Source organism: Fundulus heteroclitus, chromosome 19, assembly GCF_011125445.2.
Source record: "Fundulus heteroclitus isolate FHET01 chromosome 19, MU-UCD_Fhet_4.1, whole genome shotgun sequence".
NCBI classification, from domain to species: domain Eukaryota; kingdom Metazoa; phylum Chordata; class Actinopteri; order Cyprinodontiformes; family Fundulidae; genus Fundulus; species Fundulus heteroclitus.
Genome location: NC_046379.1, coordinates 23976876 through 24000792, shown reverse-complemented (window position 1 = coordinate 24000792; position 23917 = coordinate 23976876). Strand labels below are relative to the sequence as shown.

The window sequence follows — 23917 nt, the reverse complement described above, 5'->3', positions numbered from 1 at the left end:
TTAACGTTGAACTTTTTGTCTCAATAGTTGGTGTCACAGGGAAATTCACACTGAAAGGAGATAATTATATAAACTGTCTGAAAGTTCACACATCTCCTCATTACACGAAATGCCATGGCGACCTAAAAACAACGGTAAATAAATGTCTATAAATAAACAGTAAATATATTCATCTGACTCGTTTAGAAATCCTTAAATTAATTCAGTTGATGTCTTTTTAGATGAAAGAAGAATACAGTAAAATAAAAGGATTCGACAGTCTTAGCATAACAGGATTCAGGTACTTCCTTTGTACATTAATAAACAGAAAATCTACAGGCATTTATTTTGTAAATGTTTAAGAGAAATCTCTTTTTTGTTTTGTTTTTCAGTGTTGGAAGCGTTGTGGCCAGCTTTGCAATGAAGGTCGTTTCTGCCAGCATTTCGAAAGAACTGATTAACAAATCCATAAGCCTGGGTAACAGACTGAACGGTTCGCTAGTTTTGGAGACGACAGGTAATTACTGTGGATCTTGCTGGATGGATTCATATTAGTGGTATTTCACAACGGCTTTCCTGCTTCCCCAAACATAAACAGTAAAAAGCCTTTTCTACCAAATATTTATCATGACTAAGGGTTGACAATATAAAAATATAACATGGTCATAAGTTATTTAAAAAGGCTTTTCCACTTTTAATGTGATATTGATTCTGCACATTTTAGCTAAAAAGAAAATACAAAATTTGAAGGTGCAATAACCAGCCTGCATAAGAGTGCACATCCTGAAATCACTACTTACTTGAAGCATCTCTTGAGACCGTTATTTGATTTGGTTTTCCTTGGAATCAGTGCATTAGCATTACCTTGGCCTGCTAATATTTTCCCACTTTGCTCTGTAGAGGTTCACATCAGGTCAGGTCTTGCAGGAACTGGGGGAAATACCGTCCAGTTAACAATACCAAGTCCAACTAAAAACATAACCCCACAGCATGATGCTGCCACTACCATGTTTCACTATAGCTGTGCTGTGCTGTTAATATTCTCTTCTAAGAAATAACTTATCCCTGGTAACCCAAACCCTTTGTCCTGACATGCAGAGGAGATTCTCATCACATGTGGAACTCAACCTGTCCTGGTTGAGTTCCCAGGCCTTTAATGTTGCTCTCAGCCCCTTGGCCGCTATTCTCAACAACTTTCCATCTAGTTTTTTGTAATAAATTTTGTAGAAACTTAAATTTTTTGGATGCTTTGTAACTTCTTTGCAAACTCTGGTTTTAGCTAAAGGCCACCTGAACTTTATTTCAGGTAAATCGGGTTCTATTAAACCAATGATAATTCTGAAATCAAATACAGAGATCCCCCCCCCCCCCAAAAAAAAAGAGTTCCACATTTTCCATCTAGCAGATTCATGTGTTATTTAATGAGAAATACAAAGAATTATTGTGCTATTATTAAGTATGCCAAGGTCTCAATTTTTAAAATTGACAATCCCCTATCATGTGTACACTTTTAAACCCTTTAGCGTTCTGCTCAACAAACTGGTAGAGCATATTTTGAAGCTTTATATCTAGCTCAGGCATACACTGAAATTGACATACCTTATTAAGTCTTTTCTACCAATTGGTTTAGACTTGTAATACTCAAAAGCTCCACTAGAATGCACTGTGTAATTGAAATTTTGACCTGTTTAAAAAACGTCCACACAGGAGGTTAGGAGTGGGATGAAAATGCTAAAAAAAGAAAGCTCTTTTTGTCAAATATTTTAAAGATAGGCAAACTTTCTCAACATGGAACAATGTCAAAGGCTTTATTGAACATTCTAAAGTAATATTATATTGAAAGGCAAATCTTATGAGGGTTAAATAATTTTCTAAAAACACATGTTACCAAACGGTTGATTTATCCATTTATAATAGGGGCAGAGACACAAAACTAATGTAGTTGGAAAACACTTTCTTTTGTAAAGTACAGTGATTGGATCACATATACATGCATTTTATTAATTGTTACATCCCTTATTGACTTATTCTTATGCTGACATATTACAACCACTTTATTGATGCATGGATTTACATCTTTTATATTTGTATATATATTTTCCCTTTTATCAAAATTCTAGATGGACAGCAAAACTTTTTATGCTGCAAGGACAAACTATTTCCAGGCTCTGACACCTCTTAGGTGTCTTCTGTAACAACTACTCCACAAGCTTTGACTTAATACAAAACCTCCATGCAAATCTGGGGGTCAAATGCATTAGCACCGTCAGATCAAACCCAATGGGCGAAGCTTCACTGATATCAGACAAAGAACTGATGAAAAACGATCGTGGGGCATTTGATTTCAGTTCTTCTGAAGGAGTGCTTGCTATGAAATGGTTTGACAATAAATGTGTCAACATTCTAAGCAATTCATGTGGGATCATGCCTGTTGGAAGTGTTAAACAACGGAGTAAATACACCCACACAAAGACTGATGTTCCATGCCCATTACTTCTTCATGCCTACAATCAACACATGGGAGGCATTGATCTCTCGGACATACTGGTACACATGTACGAGACCCCAGCAAAATCAAGGCAATGGTATTTTCCACAGTTTGGCTACGTTCTTGACCAGTGTATCTCAAATGACTGGCCCACTCATAAGAGAGACAGCGCCCTACTGAATGAGAAACTGCTCTTTTTTAAAAGGTTTTGTCTGGCAGTTGCTCAAAGTTTGATGCAAGTCAACAAGCCACCATCTTCTTCTCTACCACAAATGTTCCATCCAAAGAAACGTTACACTCCAAGACCTACTCAGCCCCAGCCAGATGTGCATTATGATAACGTTGGACAAATGCCACTTCACTGTGACAAACGAGGCCGGTCCAACCTCTGTCCAACAGGAGGGTCAAGGTGGAAGTGTCAAAAGTGCAACGTTTCTTCTGCCTGAATGCCCACCAGCAGAGCTTTATTGCATATCACCAAAAATAATAATAATAATTGATACTAAATAAGGGTGATCCAATACCTCAAAACTGCAGTTATATTTGGTTATGATGCATTACAACTATTTTTTGTCTGTTCTTCCTACTCTGTTACTAGAATAAAGAAGATTATAAGAGTTTTAATAATTATTTGTTATTAGTAATTTTATGCGAAGTTTTACCATAAATGGAATTCTCAACCGTTTGGTAGAGGCCTGTGATTTAAAAACTATGAAGATGTTTGAAAAAAAAGTTTTTGTACTTTGATATTGATGTTCCAAATGAATGAAAAATGCAAAGAAATTTTTTTTTCATTGGAGTTTTCTTGGTGTGGACCTCAAAGGGTTAAAATCCATCATATCCTTTATTTTCGCAGGTATTGTCAATTTGGAAGTACCAGATTACGAAGTGCCGTATGAAAACAATGCTGTTGTGAAGTGTACAACCACGGAAGACCTTAACGCTGATCCAAAGTGGAATCTGAAAAGAGATAAAGAAGTTTTTATCATAACTAATGGCAGAATCTCAACGGTGACCAACATAGACCACAGAGAAAGCAACATCAACCTGACTGCCGTTGATGAACTCTGGGAAGGTGCGTTTGTTCCATCCACAATATTTCAGATGTTTTGCTCCTCAAGTCATTCTAAATGATTGATGATGATGAATAAATTGATTTTGTTTGATTAAAGAAATTGAAAAGTGGTATGGTACTCAATAATCCACTACATTATTTTTTACATGTAGAACTATTGTCTTCCAGTTCTCTGAGACTTCTTTATTTATAAATGGAACAAAACACATTCATCTCTGTCCAGTCAGCGGTCCAGTAATCGAGTGGCAGGCATTCAGTGTCTTGCAAAACTGGAAAATGTCTCCAATTTTGCACATTACAATCACAAACCTCTTTTTTAGGACCTTATGTGATAAATCAACACAATATATTGCAGAATTACATTGTTAAAGGGAAATTACAACCTTTTAAATCCAGCCACTGGAGTGAATCCTGTGTTCGGATAATTTTTAGCTGCAGATATAAATGAAAATCTACACACTGAAATTTTGCTCAATTTTCTTTGTAAATTAACTTGAAGGAGAAGGTGTGCAAACATTATTTTTTGAAGTCTTTCCACAAATTCTCAATTGTGTTTATTTTTTAACTTTGACTTGACAATATTAACAAATAAATGTTCTTTGATTTATAACATTTCATCATAGCTCCCTTCTGTTTTCAAGTCTTTGTAAGTCTCTCTCAGGTGACTTATATTTAGCTCAGTGCCTGTCCCCATCAACTCTGAATCCTTCTGCTGTTGCTTTTAGCAGAAATGCTTCCCAGCATTCCCTGTTAGTTTAGGTGAACATTCATGTCAAGGCTGGTTTGCAGCTACGCTGTAATCATTGTTTTCAGATGATGAACTGAGTTCAGTGATACTTCATAAGTATCATAACTCGGCCTCAGACTCACTGGATTAAGGGACTTCTGAAAGTTTCCTGCTGCACTGGGATTTACTTAGGACCATCAGTGTAAAGAGGGCTGTTTTTAGACTTCTATATGAAAACCACATTAAAAACCACTTTCATTTTCCTTCCACTTCACAATTATGTACTACATCATGTTGGTCTACCACACAACATAAAAAAAAAAAAAAAAAAAAAAAACACTGTTTATGGTTGCAATGGGACAAATGAGGGAAAGGTTTAAGGGGTTCAAGAACATTAGCACGGTAGATCTCTTGATATGACAAAAAAAAAAAAAAAAAAACTTCAATAGAGGGAGTATAAATCCCAAGGATTTACTTGTATTTTGCACCCAAGCAGCACAATTTTGCACCCAAGCAGCACATATATTTTACAACATGTAAAATATATGATACGACTTTGTGGACTAAAGCAGTACTTTCCAAACCTTTCAGCTTCTGAGTCAGACCAATGTATGATTATACAGGCAGTTCTACTCAGTCAAACTTTAATGGCAGCACAAATGACATCAATCAATGATCAGCTTTGTTGTGTAGTTTCATTTCTCTAGAGGATCTCCAGAGCATAAACTTATTAATCCACTGCCCAGACCCAAAATAATACATAAATAAATACAAATGCAATTTTCAATAATATATTACTTTAATTAGATTGTTCTCAACTATAATAGTTTAGGAGGAGTCATTCCTTGTGTAATATGGAAACTTAAACCTTGAGTCTACGTTGCAAAAAAAAGCTGTAAAACAAACATTTGGGATTTATAACAATGCTCCAATAATTAGGAATCAGTTTTACTAGTGAAATGTAGGTAAACCCATAAAAAAGTCACTGAATCCAGTGAAAAGATAAGACCCATCTGTTTTTGTTCATGTGTGGCGGTGTAAAGCTTCAACTCATTGTCAGTGTTTAGCAAAATCGGCTGTTTTTGGACCATAGAATAAAGGTTTGGAATAAAATGGAAATGTTGGTACAAGAAAGGTGTGTTAAATTTTTTTTCTGTCCTTTGCTTTGGTGAAGAAATTAATAGCACATCCCAGGCACCACTATGAAGAAGCTTTTTACTGAAAACTAATCACATAAGTGTTGTTTAATCCCACCTCATTGTTTTTTCCTCAGGAGAGTACATATGTCTCTTCGAACAAAAACAAGGCGATATAACCATTAATCACAAAGCCAACGCTTCGATGGATATATGCCTCAAACCAAAGATTGACATTTCTGCAGACCCAGCATTCCCCCTGTGTGTAAAAGAAACAGATGTTTTTCTTGTAAAACTGAGTTGTCAGATAAAGAAAAGCAGTGAAAATTACGCAGTGAGCTGGGATAGTGATGTCACTCCAAATCCCATCAGTGAAGGTTAGTAAATCTGATTCACGTTGTTCATGCTTGCTTGTTATTTTTTTTGCAATACTTACCTACTCTTATTTCTGTTACTTTAGAAAAGGAAGACAAACTTATTTATACAGCTCAAAAAGCAATCGACTGTAGGAAAGACAAGACAAATCCTTTGGCGGGTGTAAATACATCATGTTTCTTTAATAATTCCTGCAATCAAACTCAAAAGCAAACAACAATGGTCAATGTCATTTATGGTACGTATCAATATTTTATTTGTCCTGCATAATAATCTCATTTCCATTAGCTGTAAGTCAAAATCAACATTAACACTAATAAACACCAGAAATATATTACTCTATTTGTACTTTATCTTTGTTTCATGTTTTGGGAGAAAAACATTCTTACAAGAAATCATTTAATTCAAATGACACAGCAGTTGAAAAGTTAATCCAACAGTGTTTGCACACATCGCTCTAACATGGTTGAACTTATGTACTGTTGTGTACTAAATAATAATAAAAAAGCTATTTTGTCATTGTATTTTTATTTCTAATGAACAGTTGGGGATTTGTACTGCCCAGCGGAAGGTGACTGGGGAAACACCAAGGTTGATTTCACTGCAGTGAAGAAATGCAGTAAACAGGCTGGAATAAGAAGGCGAAAGTGTATAGAGGAAGATGGGTGAGATTTGACTTCTTTCACCATCAGATAATGCTTTCTTGCTTTCCTAAACTTTGAAAGAATTAGAATTTCTTTCTGGTAAAAACGAGCCTTGTGAAACTTGTAGTTTTCAATGTGACATTTAATTGTTTGTGTTGATCAGTTCCACTAACCTTCAGTTAATCCTTTCAAAAGGAAAGGGGTTTGGAAAGACGAAGTGTCAGAATGTGTTGAACAGGAGCTCAGCAATGTGCTGGAATCTGCTGAAGTATGTGGACTTTATTATCTTACACACTTTCTCTTACTGGACAGAAAAGCTAGTTTACAAGTAACCAACTTAATATAGCAGAACCTTAAGTTAGAAATTAAGCAGCCTTTTGTAGTAAGTATGTATATACCTAAATAATATTTTTGATCGCCTTTAGGGTTATTTTACTCTGACATTTACTTAAACATGTAAAATTAACATTCCTTTTTACAAAAAGATTGTTTTTTACTTTAGATGTAATAATGTGCCTCAGCTTGCTGGCTGAGTGAGTTGCTGTAAGCTTAGATAACATAATAATAATAATAACCACTCATCTTTATTGTTCTTACAGATTAGTGACATTGGACTCGGTGAATTGGCTTCAAATGCTGCAATTGTATTTAACCGCTTTGAGAGTGTCACCAAGACATCAAAATTACCTGGTTATGCCAACATAAACATATCAGTCAATGTACTTAGCACCATGAAGGAGAAGTTATCGAGAACAAATCTGACAAATCAATCAGCAATTGAAGTGAGTATCAAAGAGTCTTAAGGATCTCTAAATGATTCAACAGCATCCAGATTTTGCTGGAATAGAACATACTATAATGCTTTATTTAAAGTACTACTGTACGCTCCTTTTCAGCAAGATTGTACTGTAATATTTTTTTTACATGGCAATTCTTAAGAACTTATTAAAAGAAGGTGTAATTAGTAAGCTTTCTATTAACGTCATATATTAATTTCATTACAAACTGACCTTGCTTACATAGTGATGAGTTAGATTTTTTTTAACATTTTTATTTAAAAAGTTTTTACATTTTTTAATATACTACAAATAAAGCAGATTTACAAAAAGTGAGCTGAGAAAGCTTAAATCTTGAATTCCTCTGGTGGAGCCTGGTGCCTATCTTCAGTGGTCAATGGGTGAGAGGCGGGGTAAACCCTGGACAGATCTATGTTATTATTTTGTTTAAATAGTTATTACTTCCAACGACCGGAGTTTTTTTTTTTTCAGTCGACGGAGGCTAGAGAAGCTCTGCTCAGCTGTCGCTTTTGACATGGGCATCATCGTTGATACAAGAACTGGCAGAATATTGATCAACAAGGGTGTTTTCATTGCCTAATTTGTCAGCTGTAGTATTTTCTTATTAAACTTTGAAAAATAGAAATAAAGTAAAAATGTTGTCTTCCGTTTTGCATGATGTAGTTAAACAGTTTTTGCAGAACTTCTGCTGACAAAACAACCATTTTGCCTTTTAGTTTTTATAATAATTATCAATATTATCTTTAATAAAAGAAAAAGTGCAAGACGAGAAGTTTTCATCTCAATAAAAAATGGTTTTGTGCCTCCTGGGTGTCTGGAGAGATTATGTGACAGCCGTTTCTGCCTTGCATCCAGAAATAAAAACATTGCCTCGAATGTTATCTTTCTTTTATGGCAGCTTCCAAACTGCCAGTGATACACACACAGTTTACTAATTTAAATCTGGTGGACCAAACCGGTATTGCACATCTTATCCATTGCAGACGCAATCTTTGAAGATCACCCGCAACACGGGCACTTACTTTACCTGCAATTTTTTTTCCCCATGCAATTTAACACTCTTTTTTTGGAAACTAAAAGAAACTAAAAAAACTCAGAAACAGTTGTGTTCCAAAAGCTGTAAGGGTTATCGCTCTCTGCTGAGAAGCATGTGGTCAATCACATGTTACATTCACCCAACTGGTAATGTCTATTTGCACATTTCTGTAAGATTACTGCACAAAAAATTACTGCGGGAATGAACGCATCAGTGAAAGAGGGCTAATTCATGTAACATCACAGTAATTCATAACGTTCGCAAAGTGACTGATAAGCCCCCCCCCCCCACCCAATTATTTTTTTTTTTTTATAAAGTCTGTGTTTATGTGTGTTATGTTATCTGTGTACATTGAACTAACTTGGATGTATGTTACATCAAAATCCTTAAAATTACTTAACTTTACATTTCTTATGATGCCAATGAATCTGTATAAGTCTTTTATATAGATTGACAATTCAATACTAACACTAGTTATACGTTTCAACTATCTTCTAGAAGATGACCTGCAATTCTGCTTTTTTTTTCAGGATTTTCTGTTCTCCTCCAGTCATCTGCTGAACGAGAGTCTTGCAAGCTCATGGAACGCAACGACTCCTGAGGGCAACTCGTCTTTTCTGGCTGAGAATTACTTGCTTGCGGTGGAGAAATTGATTGAAAGATCAGAGATCATAGGAAATCCTAGAAGGAAAAATCTGGAAGTGGATGTGTGCAATACCACCAAATGTAACATGACTGTTTTTGATGCCAAAGTTTCTCTTAAAGAGAAAGGGGTAGTGAAAACAGCTGGATTCCAAAACCTGCAAAACTATTTGCCCTACGACAACAAATCAATTCTCAACAGTATCATTGTGTCTACAACTGCAGAAACCAAAACCAACATTTCGATTACGATTGACTTTACGCTGCTCAAGCCAAGGCCTCGCAATGTTATGTTACACTGTGTGTTTTGGAACACCAACATTAAAAACTGGTCAACAGATGGATGTGAATGGCAAGGTGCTGACGAGGTGGGCCGCTGCGTTTGTACACATCTCTCCTCGTTTTCCATTCTGATGTCCAAGGAGCCCATTGAAGTCCCTGGTTTAACTTACTTAACCTATGCAGCTCTGTCAGTATCAGTGGTGTCACTCATCATTTCACTTGTGATAGAACTGATTGTCTGGAGCGAAGTGGTCAAGACGAGCACTTTATATTTACGCCACACTGCCCATGTGAATATTTCTCTGTGCTTGCTGATCGCTGACCTCTGCTTTTTGGCGTCTTCCCAACCGAAGGGTATTTCAGAGCTCTGGTGTCGAACCTCCGCCGTGTTGAAGCATTTCTGCTACCTGGCCATGTTCTTTTGGATGTTTTGTTTGAGCGCCACACTTCTTCACCAGGCAGTCTTTTTGTTCCACAAGGTGAGCAAGAAAAACTACCTGAGGTTCTCCTTGGTCATAGGCTACGTTTGCCCCCTGCTCATAGTTTTCATCACGTTCGTTACTAACGACGGCGGAAGTGAGGGGAAGTACTTCTTAAAAGAGTCCTGCTGGCTGGTTTACGACGGAATGTTCAAGGGCACCATTTTTACGTTCATCATTCCAGTTGGAGCCATTGTCTTCATCAATGTGTTCTCGATGCTCGTGGTTATCATGAAGCTCATAAGCCACCACAGTATCAGTGAAGTACACAAGAAAAATGACATCTCACCAGAGAAGGAGAAAACAGCGGCCAAAATTGTCGTGAGGTCAGTTATCCTCCTGACCCCCATCTTCGGTGTGACGTGGATCTTTGGATTTGCCATTTTGATCATTGATCTTACAGAAGGAACAATAGCTTTAGCCGTCAATTACATCTTTACCGCGCTCAACGGATTCCAGGTAGGGCCAAAAGGATTTTTGCAATTTGACAAATAAACAAGTTGGCGTATTTTTGATACAACTCTCTTTTGATTCCAGGGTTTTTTCATTTTGTTGACAACATGCCTTGGCGACAGAATGGTAAGGCAATGACAAATGAGCCAGATAATGATGTTGCTTAATTATGTTACACTGTCTGAGTGGCAAATGTTCCAATTTGTATAATTATAGCTACTTTAAAAGGTGTATAGACTGGTGTTGAAATATCAGGTGTTTTTTACTTTTTTTAATCTATAATGTGACAGATTTCCTGTTTTATTCATCTGAAAAGATAACTTGCTTAAGGGAAAGGGAGGAAAAGGCTGAGATGGTCCGGCTGCATGTGTGCACACCCTGAACTTGATTGTTCAAGAACCTTCTGAATTAATTACAGCATTCAGAGCTCTTGGGTTTATCTCTACAGTCAATTATGTTTAGCTATCCCCATAAGACGATTGCTCAATTGCATATTTAGCAAACAAAACATTTTTTAGATCAAAATGATCTCATTGTACAAAGGTATCAACCAGGAGTAGAGTATCAAAAATCCAAAGCTTTTTTTTCCTTCCAAGCAACACCTCCAGACAACACCAAAATATCCCAAAACATGTGGCAGAATGTTTTTATGGTCCGAGTAAACCAAAGTTGAACTTTTGACCACAAGGCCAGCAAGCAATACAAAAACACAGCACACCAAAATAACAAACACCATATTCAAAGTAAAACATGGTGGCGACAGGATCATGCTAGTGTCATGAGTTACTTATATCTTTATGGAACTGGGATGTTTGTCAAGGAGTAGGATTTTATTTAACCAGTCAGGTTTGACCCAAAACCTTCAGAGGTCTGCCTGAAAGTTAAAGGCTGATGGGGGATTTTATGTGGGTTTGAAAATATCTCAAAACAAACAGAAATATGGCTTAGCTAAAGAAAGTTTGACGTTTTGGAATGGCCCTATCCAGAGTTCAGAGTTAAATCTGACAACAAATCATTGGGGTCCCTAATAAGGGCAATCTGTTATTTTGGCGAACATTGGCGAGGTAAAGTGGGCAAACATTGCCAAGCCCAGTTCTCCTACCAAAGAAAACTGAATTCAAATGTTGGTCAACCACAGTATTGGTTTAAAGGTGTGCACACTTCTGCAATCAGGTTGTTGCAGCATTTTTGTTCTAAAGGTTTGTTTATTATGTCGTTAAATTGTACAGGATATGTGTCACATTGAATGTGAAAAAAGATTTGAAATAATTTATTATGTCCTCAACTTTTTAAGTCTCCAAAACCTGGCTTTCTAATAGGGTTGTGTACACTGTTGAAAGCAGTTATAGATAACTGCCACTTTTCATCATGGTTAATCTTAAAGATTTTCGTGCCATTTGATCAATTTAATAACTTCCTACTATCATTCATTTCTACAGACCCGTGAGGCTCTACGGAAGTACTTACGGAAGAAAGTAGGTGCACAAGCACTAGAATTACATGTTTGTACATGACTGTGGCTATTTGTTCCCATCACATTTTTTCTTCTTCTGATCTCCAGGCTCCAGCATCCAGTGTCAGCGAGAGCACCACCAAATCGGAGTTAACATGGAAGAAATAAAACCACCTTCATCGTGTAAAGCTAGTTTCACATTTGTGCATCACTAAAGATAACTTCATAAGAGCACATTGACCTTTTCATGTGAATGGTTATTACGATTTGTACATACAGTATATAAATGTATCACTGAGCCTTATGATTGTTTGTGTTATCCTTTGCATCAGCTGTATATTTGTTTCGGTCTTGATAGGTTAGCTTAGTTTACACAAATACCAAGTGTGATCAGAATAACATTGCAGGGCATGTTTTAGCTGGTATGATAGAAGCGAAACATTAGGGCAAAAGGCTTTTCACACGTGGATAGATTTTGTTAAAAGAGATGTTTTGGTTAAACCAGATTGCAGTCTACGTCTTATTGCAGCTCTTAGCAACAATATTTTCTTCGTGTTCTTTGTCTTGCTGTATCCACTCCTCATCTGTGTCATCTACTGAAACTCCTGCTTGAGCCGCTTTCTTGCGGTAGGCCTGGCCCTCAGGCTCTGCTCTGCAACATATATATACATATACGAATGCATAAAAAATTGCGGCATTAAATCATGAACATGTGTAATGGTTGCCAATAATAAAGCGAGAATGGGTTAAAAGTGGGCTTTGTGTCATACTTTTTAAGGAATCGAACACAGTCTTGGTGTCCATATATTTCGGCTATCCTTACAGGTTTGTCTCCACAGCAGTCCTCCTTGTCTATGGGCGCATGGAGCGAGTGCAGCAGCCGCAGCGCAGCCAGCCGACCGGACTCTGCAGCGAAGTGGGCAGGAGTCCACCCGTGCTCAGTCCTCAGACACGGCCTGGCTCCGTGCTCTATGAGGATCCTGATGATCTCTGTATCTCCTGTGAAAAGGTGCAATACAAAGTGATTTGAAACTAACCCTGCATCAAAGCACTTTGCATTGTCTTTGTACTGAATTGTGCTATATAAATAAATTTGCCTTGCCTTGCCTTGAAACATGAAATAAATTTAAAAAAAGAAACAATAGGTTTTCTATTCAAGGATTTTTTTATGGTAAATGTCATGACTCCTCAAGCAGGTGGAGAAGCAATTTTGAACAAATAAAATGGGAGACCCGCAGTTATTTTATACAACTCTAATAGCCAGTGTTGGAATATTCTACTTACCAATGATGACTCCTTTCACCAAAGTTATACTGACTGGCCATCAAAGCACTGATTGTATAAATCAGAGCACATTAGAACAAATGGCTTTTCAGCATACAGCTGGGTCAGCCAGAGCATAGGATAGCATTATATAGGCTCATGATGTGATCATATTCTTAAACCTGTCAGTCTATTTAATTCCATACATTAGACTGCTTTATTTGGAAAGGTTCTGGGCTTTTAGCAAATCAAAGTCACCAACGTTAGATTAAAAAGAAAGCTGATACCATTAAACCACAGGTCTCTAGGCTGCTTCTTGTGGATGAGGAATTATTTGATAAAAGCAAAGTCCTTTTCAGTTATCTATCAATTTTACCATATCATCACATAAGGTGGAACTAACTCAGTCGTCAAATAGTAGGACGTGTGAAGGCATGTTGCGGGGGCATTTGATTAGCCTTGCCTGTTTTGTCCAAGGCAAGTTTATTTATGCAACACGTTTCAATAACAAGACGATTCACAGAGCTGTACATAAACAGAAAAATATTACATAGGAAGTAAACATTACATTAACAAAGGAAAGAAAACATTACTAGACTTCTTTAGTTTCATTGTAGGTAACAAGCTTTATCACTAACATTCAAAGCTTAATTCAATCTGAAAAACTCACACAGAAAGAAAAGGCAATTAGAAGAATTTTATTGATACAATATTTTAAGAGTTTGGCGCTCAGACCTCAGCAGGAAAAATTCACGCTGAATTATACTTCAATATGCATAAGCAGGCGTATGAGAATAGGGATGTTTCCCCCTAGGCCTGAAACTGGTGGTGGACTGGAGATAAACAAAGTTTGTTCAGTCCATATGATGTCCAACTTGATAAACACAGGTTTGCATGAACTGTCCATGATGAGCAAGCATGAAGCGACTGTGGAGAGGAAAAACTCCCCTTTGGGAAGAAACCTCTGGCAGAACCAGGCTCAACATGGCGGTCTTCTGCCGGACCGATTTAAGGAGTGACAGGGAATTCCATAAGAGAAAATGACACTGTGATAGGGACGAGGTTGAAGGAGGACCGTAGGAAAGACAGGCGGAGCTTGCTACGATGGTGGAGAAGGGGATGGAGGTGGGTTGAATCCGGTCATCAGAGTCCAAACCAGACACGCGCAGCCACCGCTTGCTCGCTGAGCAGAAGGCCGATACGAGGATGTGGAGTTCTTTTAAGATGAACCCAGGATGCTGATTGGCTTCGAGGAGGAGCAGTTCAAAGCTGATTGGCTTGTGTCGGAGGCGGATGAGTCCCTGATTGATGGAGGTAGGCAATAGAGTTTCTTCAGTCTGAATTTTCGCCTAAGCTCCATTTGTTTCTATTCACTGCATTGATATAAACAGCGCTCTGGTTGCCTGTAGATGAATAATATTAATAAACTTCTGAAAGAGTATAAACCTTAGTGAGAACCACTACAGAGCAAAGCTGAAACTCAGACATTTACCATCAGGGTTGATTAAGGCCTCCCTGATGAAGGCTTTTGTACAGATCAACCCGTTTCAACGGCCAGCTCTCGCAAGACATCCCCAGATGTGTGCCTTACCACAGTTCCACCAGCTTCATGCTTTGTTTGTGCTACTACATGCACGGTGGACTGTTGGAGCTTATCAGAGGCAATGTGGGCATTGGGGGCAACGTATGATTGTGACTGCTTGCCTCTGACTGTGTGCTAGTTTATTTGTCATGCTTGGTTTTGGGCTGCCCTCTGTTCCTAGAACATCTCAGGTTTCCATTAACTGTGAGGCCCATCTGACCAGTCAGGCTCCCTGCCGGTGGCGGGTGCCTTCTCCCGCTGGTGGGTTGGTGGTTTTCGGTGTCCGGGGCCGAGTTATTTTGTATTCACATTTTTTCCTCTACTCTATTTTTTTGTCACTTTCTCACCCTTTTACCCTCCCTGTTTTTTTTCTTTTCGTTTGCATTTGTTTCCATAGAATTGTGAAATAATCCGAAAATAATCTCCAATAAAGTTTTTGAATGAATGTGGGGCGGTGCATTATAGCGAAACTATATATAGTTGCACTCTTTTGGCACTAACAATTCAGTGCTACACTACCAGAAAAGGCACCTTAAAAAGGCAGTCTACCTTTATCTAGTGGTGCTTTGCAGTTTATTTTTTATTTTTTTGACGGGACGAACGGACCTTAAAACAAAAGAATGGCAGCCGTAAGGATTAAACTGAAATTTATTTTACAAAAAAAAAAAAAAAAAAAAGTCAAGGCAGAACAGAAACATTTTGCAATTCTTCTGTTGTAGGAGCAAATTAGAGCAAGGACGACATGTGAGACAGCAGGGACGGAGAGGACCGGAATAATGGAGTTCCTCCTAACACGCTCACCATTAGCTGCTGCCCAGTGCAAAGGTGTCTTGGAGCTCCAGTCGATGTCTTTCTGATTGGGACAGCATCTCTGCAGAGTCAGAATCTCTTTCACCTTCTCCGTATCTCCCGCTGCTACGGCCTGGTGCAGCTCTGTCATTGCTCTAAAGTTGCTTAGCAACGGCTTCCAAATTCAAAATGGCCGAGTCTTCACCTGAACCCGTGAAAAGGGAAGGCTGCCACCTGCTGGATAAACCAGAGCAGCGCCGTATCTAGATTAGAATAATAATATCTAATTTATAAGACTATGGGCCAAAGGAAACAGGGAGTTTACAAAAATAATACCCACCCCCAGCTTTGTTCAGGAGACCATGGCGTCCTCTGCTATGACATGTCGCAAAAAATTCAGGGTAACCCACCCCCAAATAAATTTGTTTTGCCAATAAACTAAACATGATTGTCTTATAGTACTGTCTACATATCCTGGTCACTATTTTTGGGATATCTGGGAAACTCTGGCTTAATGGATCATCTTGTGTTTGTGAAACAGCCCTCAGGTCTAAAGACTTGAGTCTTAAGTTTTCATCTCATGTAATGAAGAGATAAAGGAAGTCAGTATGTGAGCTACAGACTGCAGCTACTGTGTATGTTTTACTGTGGAAGGATAAGTTTGATTATTAGCCAGTGTTGATGGATTAATATGTGATGTTAATGGCTCAATCATTTTATACCTGCAGCTTCAAACAATGATCTCATGAATGCATCTCCAAATTATCACTGTATTGATGACTTTGGATCTTTTAGGGGAAAAAATACATAACTTGCCTTTAGCTAAAGAGATGCAGGGTTAGAAATGCACTAGACGTCATGGATTTGATGAGAAACTGTTTAATTCAGTCAGACTTGAATCAGAATTGGAGCAGACTTGACTTGGGGGGGGGGGGGGGGAATGACATGAACCTCTCTGGTAGGGGACAAACATGTGGAAGAAACCCCAATTAGAATATTTACTTAGTGTGGCTGCAAGCACATCCCTGTCGCATAACTTAGGAATTGATTGTGGATCCATGCAACTAAAAAAGGCCAGCGGTGAGTTATTCTGTAATCTTTACCAGATTTTATACAAGCAAAATGATGCAAAAAATATAATTTAGGTAAAGTTAGGGTCTTTCAAAAGAAAAATGCCACCATGAGTGGAAAAGCAACTTTTGCAGTTTTAGCTACACAGCAAGTATGTCATTTTCTAGATTAAAAACAAAATGCACATAATTAGTATATAGAAGCTAATTAACCATTTAAAAACATTTTTGCACAATAAAAAAAAAAGGAAAAAAAAAAGTGAATTACTGTTGCCTTTCTAATGTCACCTGAATGTCATCTCTCGAAAGCAAAAAGTTTGTTTAGATCAATTACCAAATCTGACTCATAAGATCTGACCAAATCAGAGGGGGGACCCACACAACCACAGACGTTTCAATTCAGTTTTCCATGAAGAGCTTTATTTCATTTTGCTAAATTTCTGAAAGACAAGAATGACAGCAATGAGCAATCCTCAGACATTTCCATGAGTCTCTTTTTAGAAGTGATTGCGAGTCATGACCCATTTAGATCTTCGATGTTGACAAACACCAGAAATATGAGGTTCATCCTCAAATTTCCTCATTTTACTCCTCAGTCGTTTTCTGAACATTTTTGTGTCCGTGAATACACGTCTTTCATTCCTCTTGAAACTGGGGGAATGTTTGACTGAGCGGGACCACCTTAGGATCAGTTGATTGGAGGTTCTCAGTCACAACAGCACATTCTTCAGTAAACAGTTTCCAGTGTTGCTGCATGGATGCATTTATTGACACACCCTCACATTCAACTTGCACTGAATACTGAGGAACTGGGAGGTCTGAATGGCTCTCCACACTGAATACCATCAGTTTCAAGGGTTTATCAACCAGAAGATTGTAGAAAAAATCATAAGCTTGGTCAACCCAGTAGCCCTTTGACTCATCAAATCCAATCAAACGACAAAGAAATGCCTGAGGCACCATCTCCAGAAGACTCTGAGGCAAAGGTCTTATGTCTTGGATGTCAACGTCTGATTCGTTTCCATAGTCAACAAACAGGACGTGCCGTGTTGTGTCGCCTTTTTGAACTACCAACGCCCTGTACCACAGCTTGTCATCAGGAAACAAAGCAAGACAATGGCTGCCTGCTTCAAAACTCTGAGGGAAAGTCATAGCCTGTTGTCCTTTACCAGCCTCCTGGGCTAGCTGGGACACTTTGGATAAATCCTCTGCGCTGGCGAATTGACACCAGAAGAAATTTGGCTCTACAATACAAGACGCATAAACCATTTCGGCCTCACTTCTGAAGAGTTCTGGTCGCTTATATGCATATGTGATTGCATTCTCTTTGAAAGCCTGAAGGTTTTGGATGTTGCAGGTGCTTTCAAAATATTTGATTGAAGTTTTAGTTTGTGCCGAAACATCCACAGAAAGCACAGTAGGAAGTGACTTTTTTTTCTGAATGACTTTATGTGCCACCATATTGTCACACTCTACTATTACTGTATGTTGAGGAACTGCAATCTCTGAACAACTCTGCATGGCCACAACTGTCACTTTAAGCGGTTTGTCGACAATGAGATTGTAGAACTCATCATAGACCTCTTCATCCCAAGAGCCACCGGAATCCACAAACCCGTGCAAACCACACAGAAAAGCCTGAGGAGCCATCTCTAGCAGGGTCTTGGACAGTTTTCTTACGTACTTTGTCTCAACGTCACACTCATTTCCATAATCAACAAAGATGACGTGGACCGTTTTTTCTGCTTTCCCAGTTACTTGAGCCCTGTACCACTGGTTGTCCTCTGAAAACAGAGCAAGACATGGACTACCAGGTTCAAGATGTTCAGGTGAAATGATGTCTTGCTCTGCCGCAGCCTCTTGAGCAAGTATTATCACCTTGTCAAGGTCTTCTGTGTTGGCACGTTGACACCAAAAGTAATGTGGTCCAGCAATGCTAGAAGCATATACATCCACAGTCCTGTTCTGGGAAATATTTGGCCACTTGTACATGCAGTACACTGCCTTTTGCTCTGGGTAAGAGTGAGAGGAAAGCAGAGTCATTTCTAAGTTGCTGTGAGAGTTCTGAGTTTCTGTCCCGCTATCAATGTTCTCAAGAATGGTGTTGATTGCCTTTACTTGTGCCGCCTGTGGCATAAAGGCATATGTGGGACACTTCTCATAGTTGAGGTCAGCTTCTTGTCCATTTGTCTTTGACACTGGTGTTCTTGGGAGTTCAGGTGGGGAACAGTTCTTATTTTGCACAGTAGCCTTTTGAGAGACAGAGAATTGATCGGCAGTATTGGAGCTCATAGCAGTCGTCTTGGTCTGTCCGATTTTTTTCACTTTCGCCTCAACTATAGCATTTACATTTAGGGATCCATCAAACAGTTGTACCAGCAGCTTCCCATTTTTCTCCTTGTCCATGACTGAAATGGTAAAAGTGCTCCCCACAGCGAGGTCTGCAAACCACTTGTTGACTCCTTGTGGTACAATTGCAGGAACATTGTGCAGTCCAAGTGGGACAGCCTGGACAGGGACAGACCTGGCGATACTTGCTTCAGGAGGCAAAGGGCGGATATCAGTTTCAAGAACAGCAAGAGTGTCCCCATAGTCGACAAAGTTAACCTTGAGATTTGGGGATCTTTGTACTATTAGACCTCTGTACCACTGATTATCAGTATACTTAACTAAGCAAGTGCTATTCAGCTTAAGTGGAGAATCTGAGCTTTGAGGCTCATCAAGCAGCCTTGTGACACTTTTCGAGATTTTGTCCAACATGTGAAGATTCCTGTACAACTGGCCGTAGAAATGATTGACAGACTCAGAAAATGTCACCAGGACCTTCTCTTCTTCACCCACTTCAATATTATGTGTGGAATAGATATATCCATTTACTGGGCCTTCAGGGTGAATTTTCTTCCCAGCTTTAGACCAATAACAAGACTCAGCCAGGTGCTTAGGCAGACTCTCAGATCCTGATAGGATGTCTGCCATGTTAGAATTTAGACCATCTTCGGATGATACAGCCTTTTCACGATATTGCAATCCAGTGCCAGATGAAGAGCCCACATCCATGACGTTCTGGAAGTCCTTTCTTGTAGTATCATACAATTTGACAGCAGTGGGATCGGTGGGATTTTGCAAGTTAAACAGGCAATACTGAAATGCATGCCCATTCCGCCACAGGAAAGCTGGATCATTGGGATCCCCTTCAGGCTTTAAAGATGGACTGAATCCTGTTGATACAAGAAAATTGTTTTTGTAAGGTATGCAGAAATAGCAGCACAGATTGGATTCAATAAGCAATAGGAGCAGACACTTTCTGTATTAAGCCTATTTTTTAATTAAGTGGATTGAAAGATTTTGGTGAACCACAAAGCATCGTTATTGTGTTGTACCTAACATTTTCAATGTTAAGATGATTTTAACTTGTCTGTTATAATTTTGTTCTGACTGCACTTTGGACAACAGTTTACCAATATAATAAACAAAACAGAAGAATCTCCTAGTTTTAATGAGCACATTTCTCATTCCAGTTTGTTCAGTTTATTTTTCTAAAATAAGAGCAATTTTGTGTTGCAAAGACTGAATGCAAGATAGGTCAAAAGAAACGCAACTGATTGGGCTATAAAATAAAAACACTTTGATAATTTATCACTTTCATCATTTCCAATTTCCACTCCACCTGGAACATTACCACTTTAAATGTAATTCTTTTAAATGGCCTATTGCTGCATCTGCCATATTCAACAGTCCAGATTGTAACTTTCATCCAAACCGGCCATAGCATAATTGCAGCAGAAAATAGTAAAACTAAAATGTGACAAAAAGGTGGCACTGAAAAAAAGTCTAATTTTTTATACCGCATCCATCCACACAAAGATTAGCGTTCCATTAATCGATAACCCATCTCAGGGTCATTTGACGTTTGTCTTATTCTAAAAAGAATAACGAAAATGTAATTTAGAGAAACACTTTAGTATCGTTACCTCTCAATAAAGATAAGATCCATGTAGGCATTCTGCCATTTCTTTTTAAACTAAACCTTTATTTAACCAGATAAAAACCCCATTAAGGTAAAGACCTCATTTTAAAAAGAGAAATTTTTAAGCTAAGGTTGTTCAAATAAGATGACTTTATAAAACTGGAAACTAAATTAAAAAGCATTTTTAGGAAAGCTGATATTTTCTATCCTTAAGACAGATACAATTTGTATTGTTAAGTCTTTTGTAGGTATTTTAGGCATACTTTTCTTTCCTTACCACAGGTGTGTCCAATGTGTGGCCTGGGGGCCATTTACAGCCCTTGGAACAATTTTCTGCAGCCTCCAAATACTGTTCTAAAATGACACAAATGTGGCCCACCTGCAGGATGATTCATGTAAGTGAACACTTTTTCAAGTTTTAGGTGTTAATTCTTGTCAAAATCTTCTTGGAAAAAGTTTAGAAACAACAAAAAGCTTATTTAAAAGCAGACAGGGACACACCTATCATTTAAACTTGGCTAAATACAGCAAGCTTTTCTGAAGATGACGATCAATGTTCTGGATTGATGCCTTTTAAAGAATAATTACCATTTTTCCATCAGACCACTTTGCTCTTTTCAGTAAAACATGTGTTTATTTTAGGTAAAAAAATAAAATTTAACATTCTCATTTCTCATTCATTTTACTTTTATAGTTTTTTAAATGATCATTTTAAAAGGAAAACATGTGGTGGCCTTCGAGTACTTTAAGCTTGACAACATTGGCCCACATGGCAAAACATAAATAAAATACGGCCACCTTTGACTCACCGTTTCTGCTGCTGGCTGTACGTCTCATCTCGCTCCTTCTCGTTGGACTGGGCTTGTAACGTAACGTGCTCACGTGACTTTTTAAAGGCTTCGGTTGATGACGCCTGCCGAAACACAAACATCGCGTTAACAGCGGGGGGTCACTTTCTATATATTATAACACCCCGCTTATTTGAAATGTTATTGTTTCACAACTTCTTTTTTTAGCGGAACGCTATCAATTAATAAAGCCACACTGCTCTATTTTTTGAAGCGCGCGCGCTCGCGCAGGTGGGCCGCGGGCCAATCAGAGGCCGCGCTCTGAGTTCCGTGTTGCTGTGGTTTCCTTCGAACAGTCCGAGCAGGAAGTGCGAGACATTCCCCTCTGGCCCCATGTTATCGTGGACGTCTGCTGTTCTCTCAGGCTAGCGAATCATGGTAAGTGGGCTGCTGCTACTGCCGCTGCCTGTTTGTGAGCCACGGAATGGCTGAAGCTGTGGAAAAGCTGTTCCGTGTCGTGACTATGCTTTGCTTTATGACTGTTACGCTGATTGTTTCTGCGCTTAAAAACAATTGAGCTGTGTGGTGGAAAAACAACACAGGTTCACCTGCAAAGTGTTAATACTGTATAACCGGCTTAGCAAATGAAGTTTTTAAAGGTTCATAAGTTATATTTCATTGCGGTGAAGCTTTAGGAAGCAGTGGCTTCCTGCTTTATAGCAGAATGTTCGTTTTACCTTTCTTCACAGTTTCACTGTCTGGAAGACTGGCTTTTGTTACTAATTATAGGCAAGAGTACGTTGTTGCTTGTTTAGTTACATTTTAGCATGTAACAGATCTAAAGTAGAGGTGTGAACTACTCAGAACACAAATTTACTTGAAATGTTACCCTTTTACTGTCTTACTTTATTTTTCTTTTTAATCCAGTAAAAATACTGCTACTAGAATTATGACATGAAAGAAATATTAGCTTTTTTATGAGCTTGCTGCGGTTGTTCTTTTTAAATATATTATTATACTGGAATTGCAAAAAAAGTGAAGCGTAAATGTTTTCTATTTTTATTTTTGTCACAATAAAGGTCAATATATTTTGGCGGATTCAGTGTAACATGTCATCACAGAATCGCTCACGCGTGTGTGGGAGTAGCAAAAAAAAGATAATTCAAATGTCACCTAATTTGTAGCTAAGACTCCACCTGTGTGTGGTCTTATCCAAATATGAATGCAGCTGTTCAGTGAAGGCTTTAAGAGGTCCGCAGCAGAACACGAGTAAACCAACAGCGCCATAAAGACCAAGGAACACAGCAGACAGGTCAGGGTTCAAGTGTTGGAGGAGTTAAAAGCAGAGTTCAGGTACAAAACAGTGTCCCAAACTGTGAACACCTCACATAAACATCTCATTATTGTTAATGCCAGATTTGAGAGATTTAGCAAAGACATCCCCACAAGTGTTCTCTGTAACATTGAGTTCTCGGCTCTACAGCTCACAAAGATCCCACGAGTTCTGAAATAGGTGGGTCCCTAAAAGGCAGTGTTTCGCCCACAGTCCTAAATGATTGTGCAGAACAGGTGTAGTATACAGACATCTTCAGCTCCATGTTAAAACAGACACAGGAACCAAGGATATTCAAGACATCTATTGATCTAGTCCTTAAGACACCACTGGCATTCCCTTCAAGGGACTTCCACTAGTTGCCATGAGCCGTTTGGAAGTGTTAGTACTCAAATACTGTTGTTCTTGAAACGGTGTCAACCCATTACAGTTAGCTTGTTATCCAAATGGGTCAGTTAGCAAGTCAGCAAAGCACCTTGCAACACCAGGACTGCAGCAGATCGTATGTCCGGATGCTTTCTCTTGACTGCATTTCTGCTTTTAATACCCTACGTCCAGGAAAGCTTATTGATCCGGGGACCCCGACTGTCACCTGCAACAGAGTCCTGGATTTCCTTTCTGGCAGTCTGTAAGGGTGAGAGAGGAAATGTGTCCATCCGGATTACAACCAGCACAGGGCCTCCACAGGTTAAGCTTCAGTCCCGAGCTCTTTCTTTGCCTTAACACCAATAACTGTTGTCTCAAACAGGGATGACACAGCCGCCCTGGGCCTCGTCAGGTTGGGAGGGTGGAGACTGGGTACAATGCGGTGGTGGAAAACATATTGGCCTACAGAGAGAAGAATGACCTTTTCCTCAATGTAGGGAGAAACAAGGTAGCTTGTTATCGATCCCCGTAGAAAGACACATAAATTGCATGCCCTCACCATCAGTGGGGTCGAAGGAGAGAGGATGGACACACACAAATTCCTCAGCCTTCAATGTTGAGCTGCGGACACTATAGTGACAGGGAGAAAGGCTGTGGAGCAACTACATTTCTTCGGACTGCTAGGGAAGGCCGAGCTAAGCTGCCACCCCTTTATTTTGACTTATAGATCACAATACCTGGACTTCCATCCAGACACATAATATACGTACACAGATGCAAAAAGACGCCACACCACATCATAATAGCCATGCTGTACCCTGCTCACTTTATCTTTAATCACATACTCCCTTTATACAATCTAGGGAAAAGCAGAGCAGACAATATCATCTTACACACACAACTAGGGATAATTAAAAGTTTAGTTTTTCTGCCACAGTTGGACTGATGGGAAAGATCTAACTGACCAGTGTTGTCGTCAGATGTGCAATCTTCTGCGTGTGCAATTTATACCGCAATAGCCAATAATTTACCTTGGTATGTCCAATAATCTTTGTAGAATGTTCCATAAGAGATGTTTGTTATTGCTTTCAATGTAAAATAGCTTTGGGTTTAATGTAAAATGTTGCTTACTTTTAATGTTTTATACTTTGTGCTTTTATTGTATTTTCTAAGTCTTTTTAAATTTTTGGTCT

General features: G+C 38.8%; 4 protein-coding genes and 1 long non-coding RNA gene across 9 annotated transcripts in view; 3 read left to right on the top strand and 2 right to left on the bottom strand.

Annotated features, from left to right (window-relative positions):
- Positions 1-192: 192 nt before the first annotated feature.
- On the top strand, positions 193-5746 carry LOC110369125. The gene is made up of 3 exons (XR_004933377.1): positions 193-496; positions 3324-3542; positions 5543-5746. It is a non-coding gene; the product is annotated as an uncharacterized LOC110369125 (long non-coding RNA).
- A 199-nt stretch (positions 5747-5945) lies between these two features.
- Positions 5946-11758, top strand: adgrf3a (adhesion G protein-coupled receptor F3a). Of its 3 annotated transcripts, none has more exons than XR_004933375.1 (7): positions 5946-6018; positions 6325-6445; positions 6620-6692; positions 7024-7206; positions 8788-10239; positions 11553-11588; positions 11675-11728. XR_004933375.1 is itself a non-coding variant. In XM_036150613.1 (7 exons), the coding sequence occupies exons 1-7, from the start codon at positions 6000-6002 to the stop codon at positions 11732-11734; spliced, it is 1683 nt and encodes a 560-aa protein (XP_036006506.1). In that variant the 5' UTR covers positions 5948-5999; the 3' UTR covers positions 11735-11758. The 3 variants fall into 3 exon arrangements, 2 of the variants coding, with proteins under 2 accessions (XP_036006506.1, XP_036006507.1); XM_036150613.1 differs by lacking the exon at positions 7024-7206 and having other exon boundaries at positions 5948-6018; positions 8788-10119; positions 10198-10239; positions 11675-11758; XM_036150614.1 differs by lacking the exons at positions 5946-6018; positions 6325-6445; positions 6620-6692 and having other exon boundaries at positions 6748-7206; positions 8788-10119; positions 10198-10239; positions 11675-11758.
- LOC105932975 (ankyrin repeat domain-containing protein 66) lies at positions 10201-15361 on the bottom strand. Its single transcript, XM_012872331.3, has 3 exons — positions 15213-15361; positions 12337-12565; positions 10201-12218 (listed from the first exon to the last, which is right to left on the bottom strand). The coding sequence occupies exons 1-3, from the start codon at positions 15349-15351 to the stop codon at positions 12080-12082; spliced, it is 507 nt and encodes a 168-aa protein (XP_012727785.2). The 5' UTR covers positions 15352-15361; the 3' UTR covers positions 10201-12079.
- A 1294-nt stretch (positions 15362-16655) lies between these two features.
- Positions 16656-21177, bottom strand: LOC105932905 (tudor domain-containing protein 6). Its single transcript, XM_021321374.2, has 2 exons — positions 21047-21177; positions 16656-19488 (listed from the first exon to the last, which is right to left on the bottom strand). Exons 1-2 carry the CDS (start codon positions 21072-21074, stop codon positions 16907-16909), a joined length of 2610 nt encoding a protein of 869 aa, XP_021177049.2. The 5' UTR covers positions 21075-21177; the 3' UTR covers positions 16656-16906.
- Positions 20614-23917, top strand: part of smc6 (structural maintenance of chromosomes 6) — a 26597-nt gene continuing 23293 nt past the window's right edge. Inside the window, exons 1-2 of one of the 3 annotated variants that reach the window (XM_021321372.2) lie at positions 21381-21463; positions 22254-22378. The gene's annotated coding sequence lies outside the window, so the exon portion shown is untranslated. Of the gene's footprint in view, positions 20633-21323; positions 21464-22253; positions 22379-23917 lie in introns of those variants that run through there. The other 2 variants (XM_021321373.2, XM_012872325.3) reach the window with 2 other exon arrangements.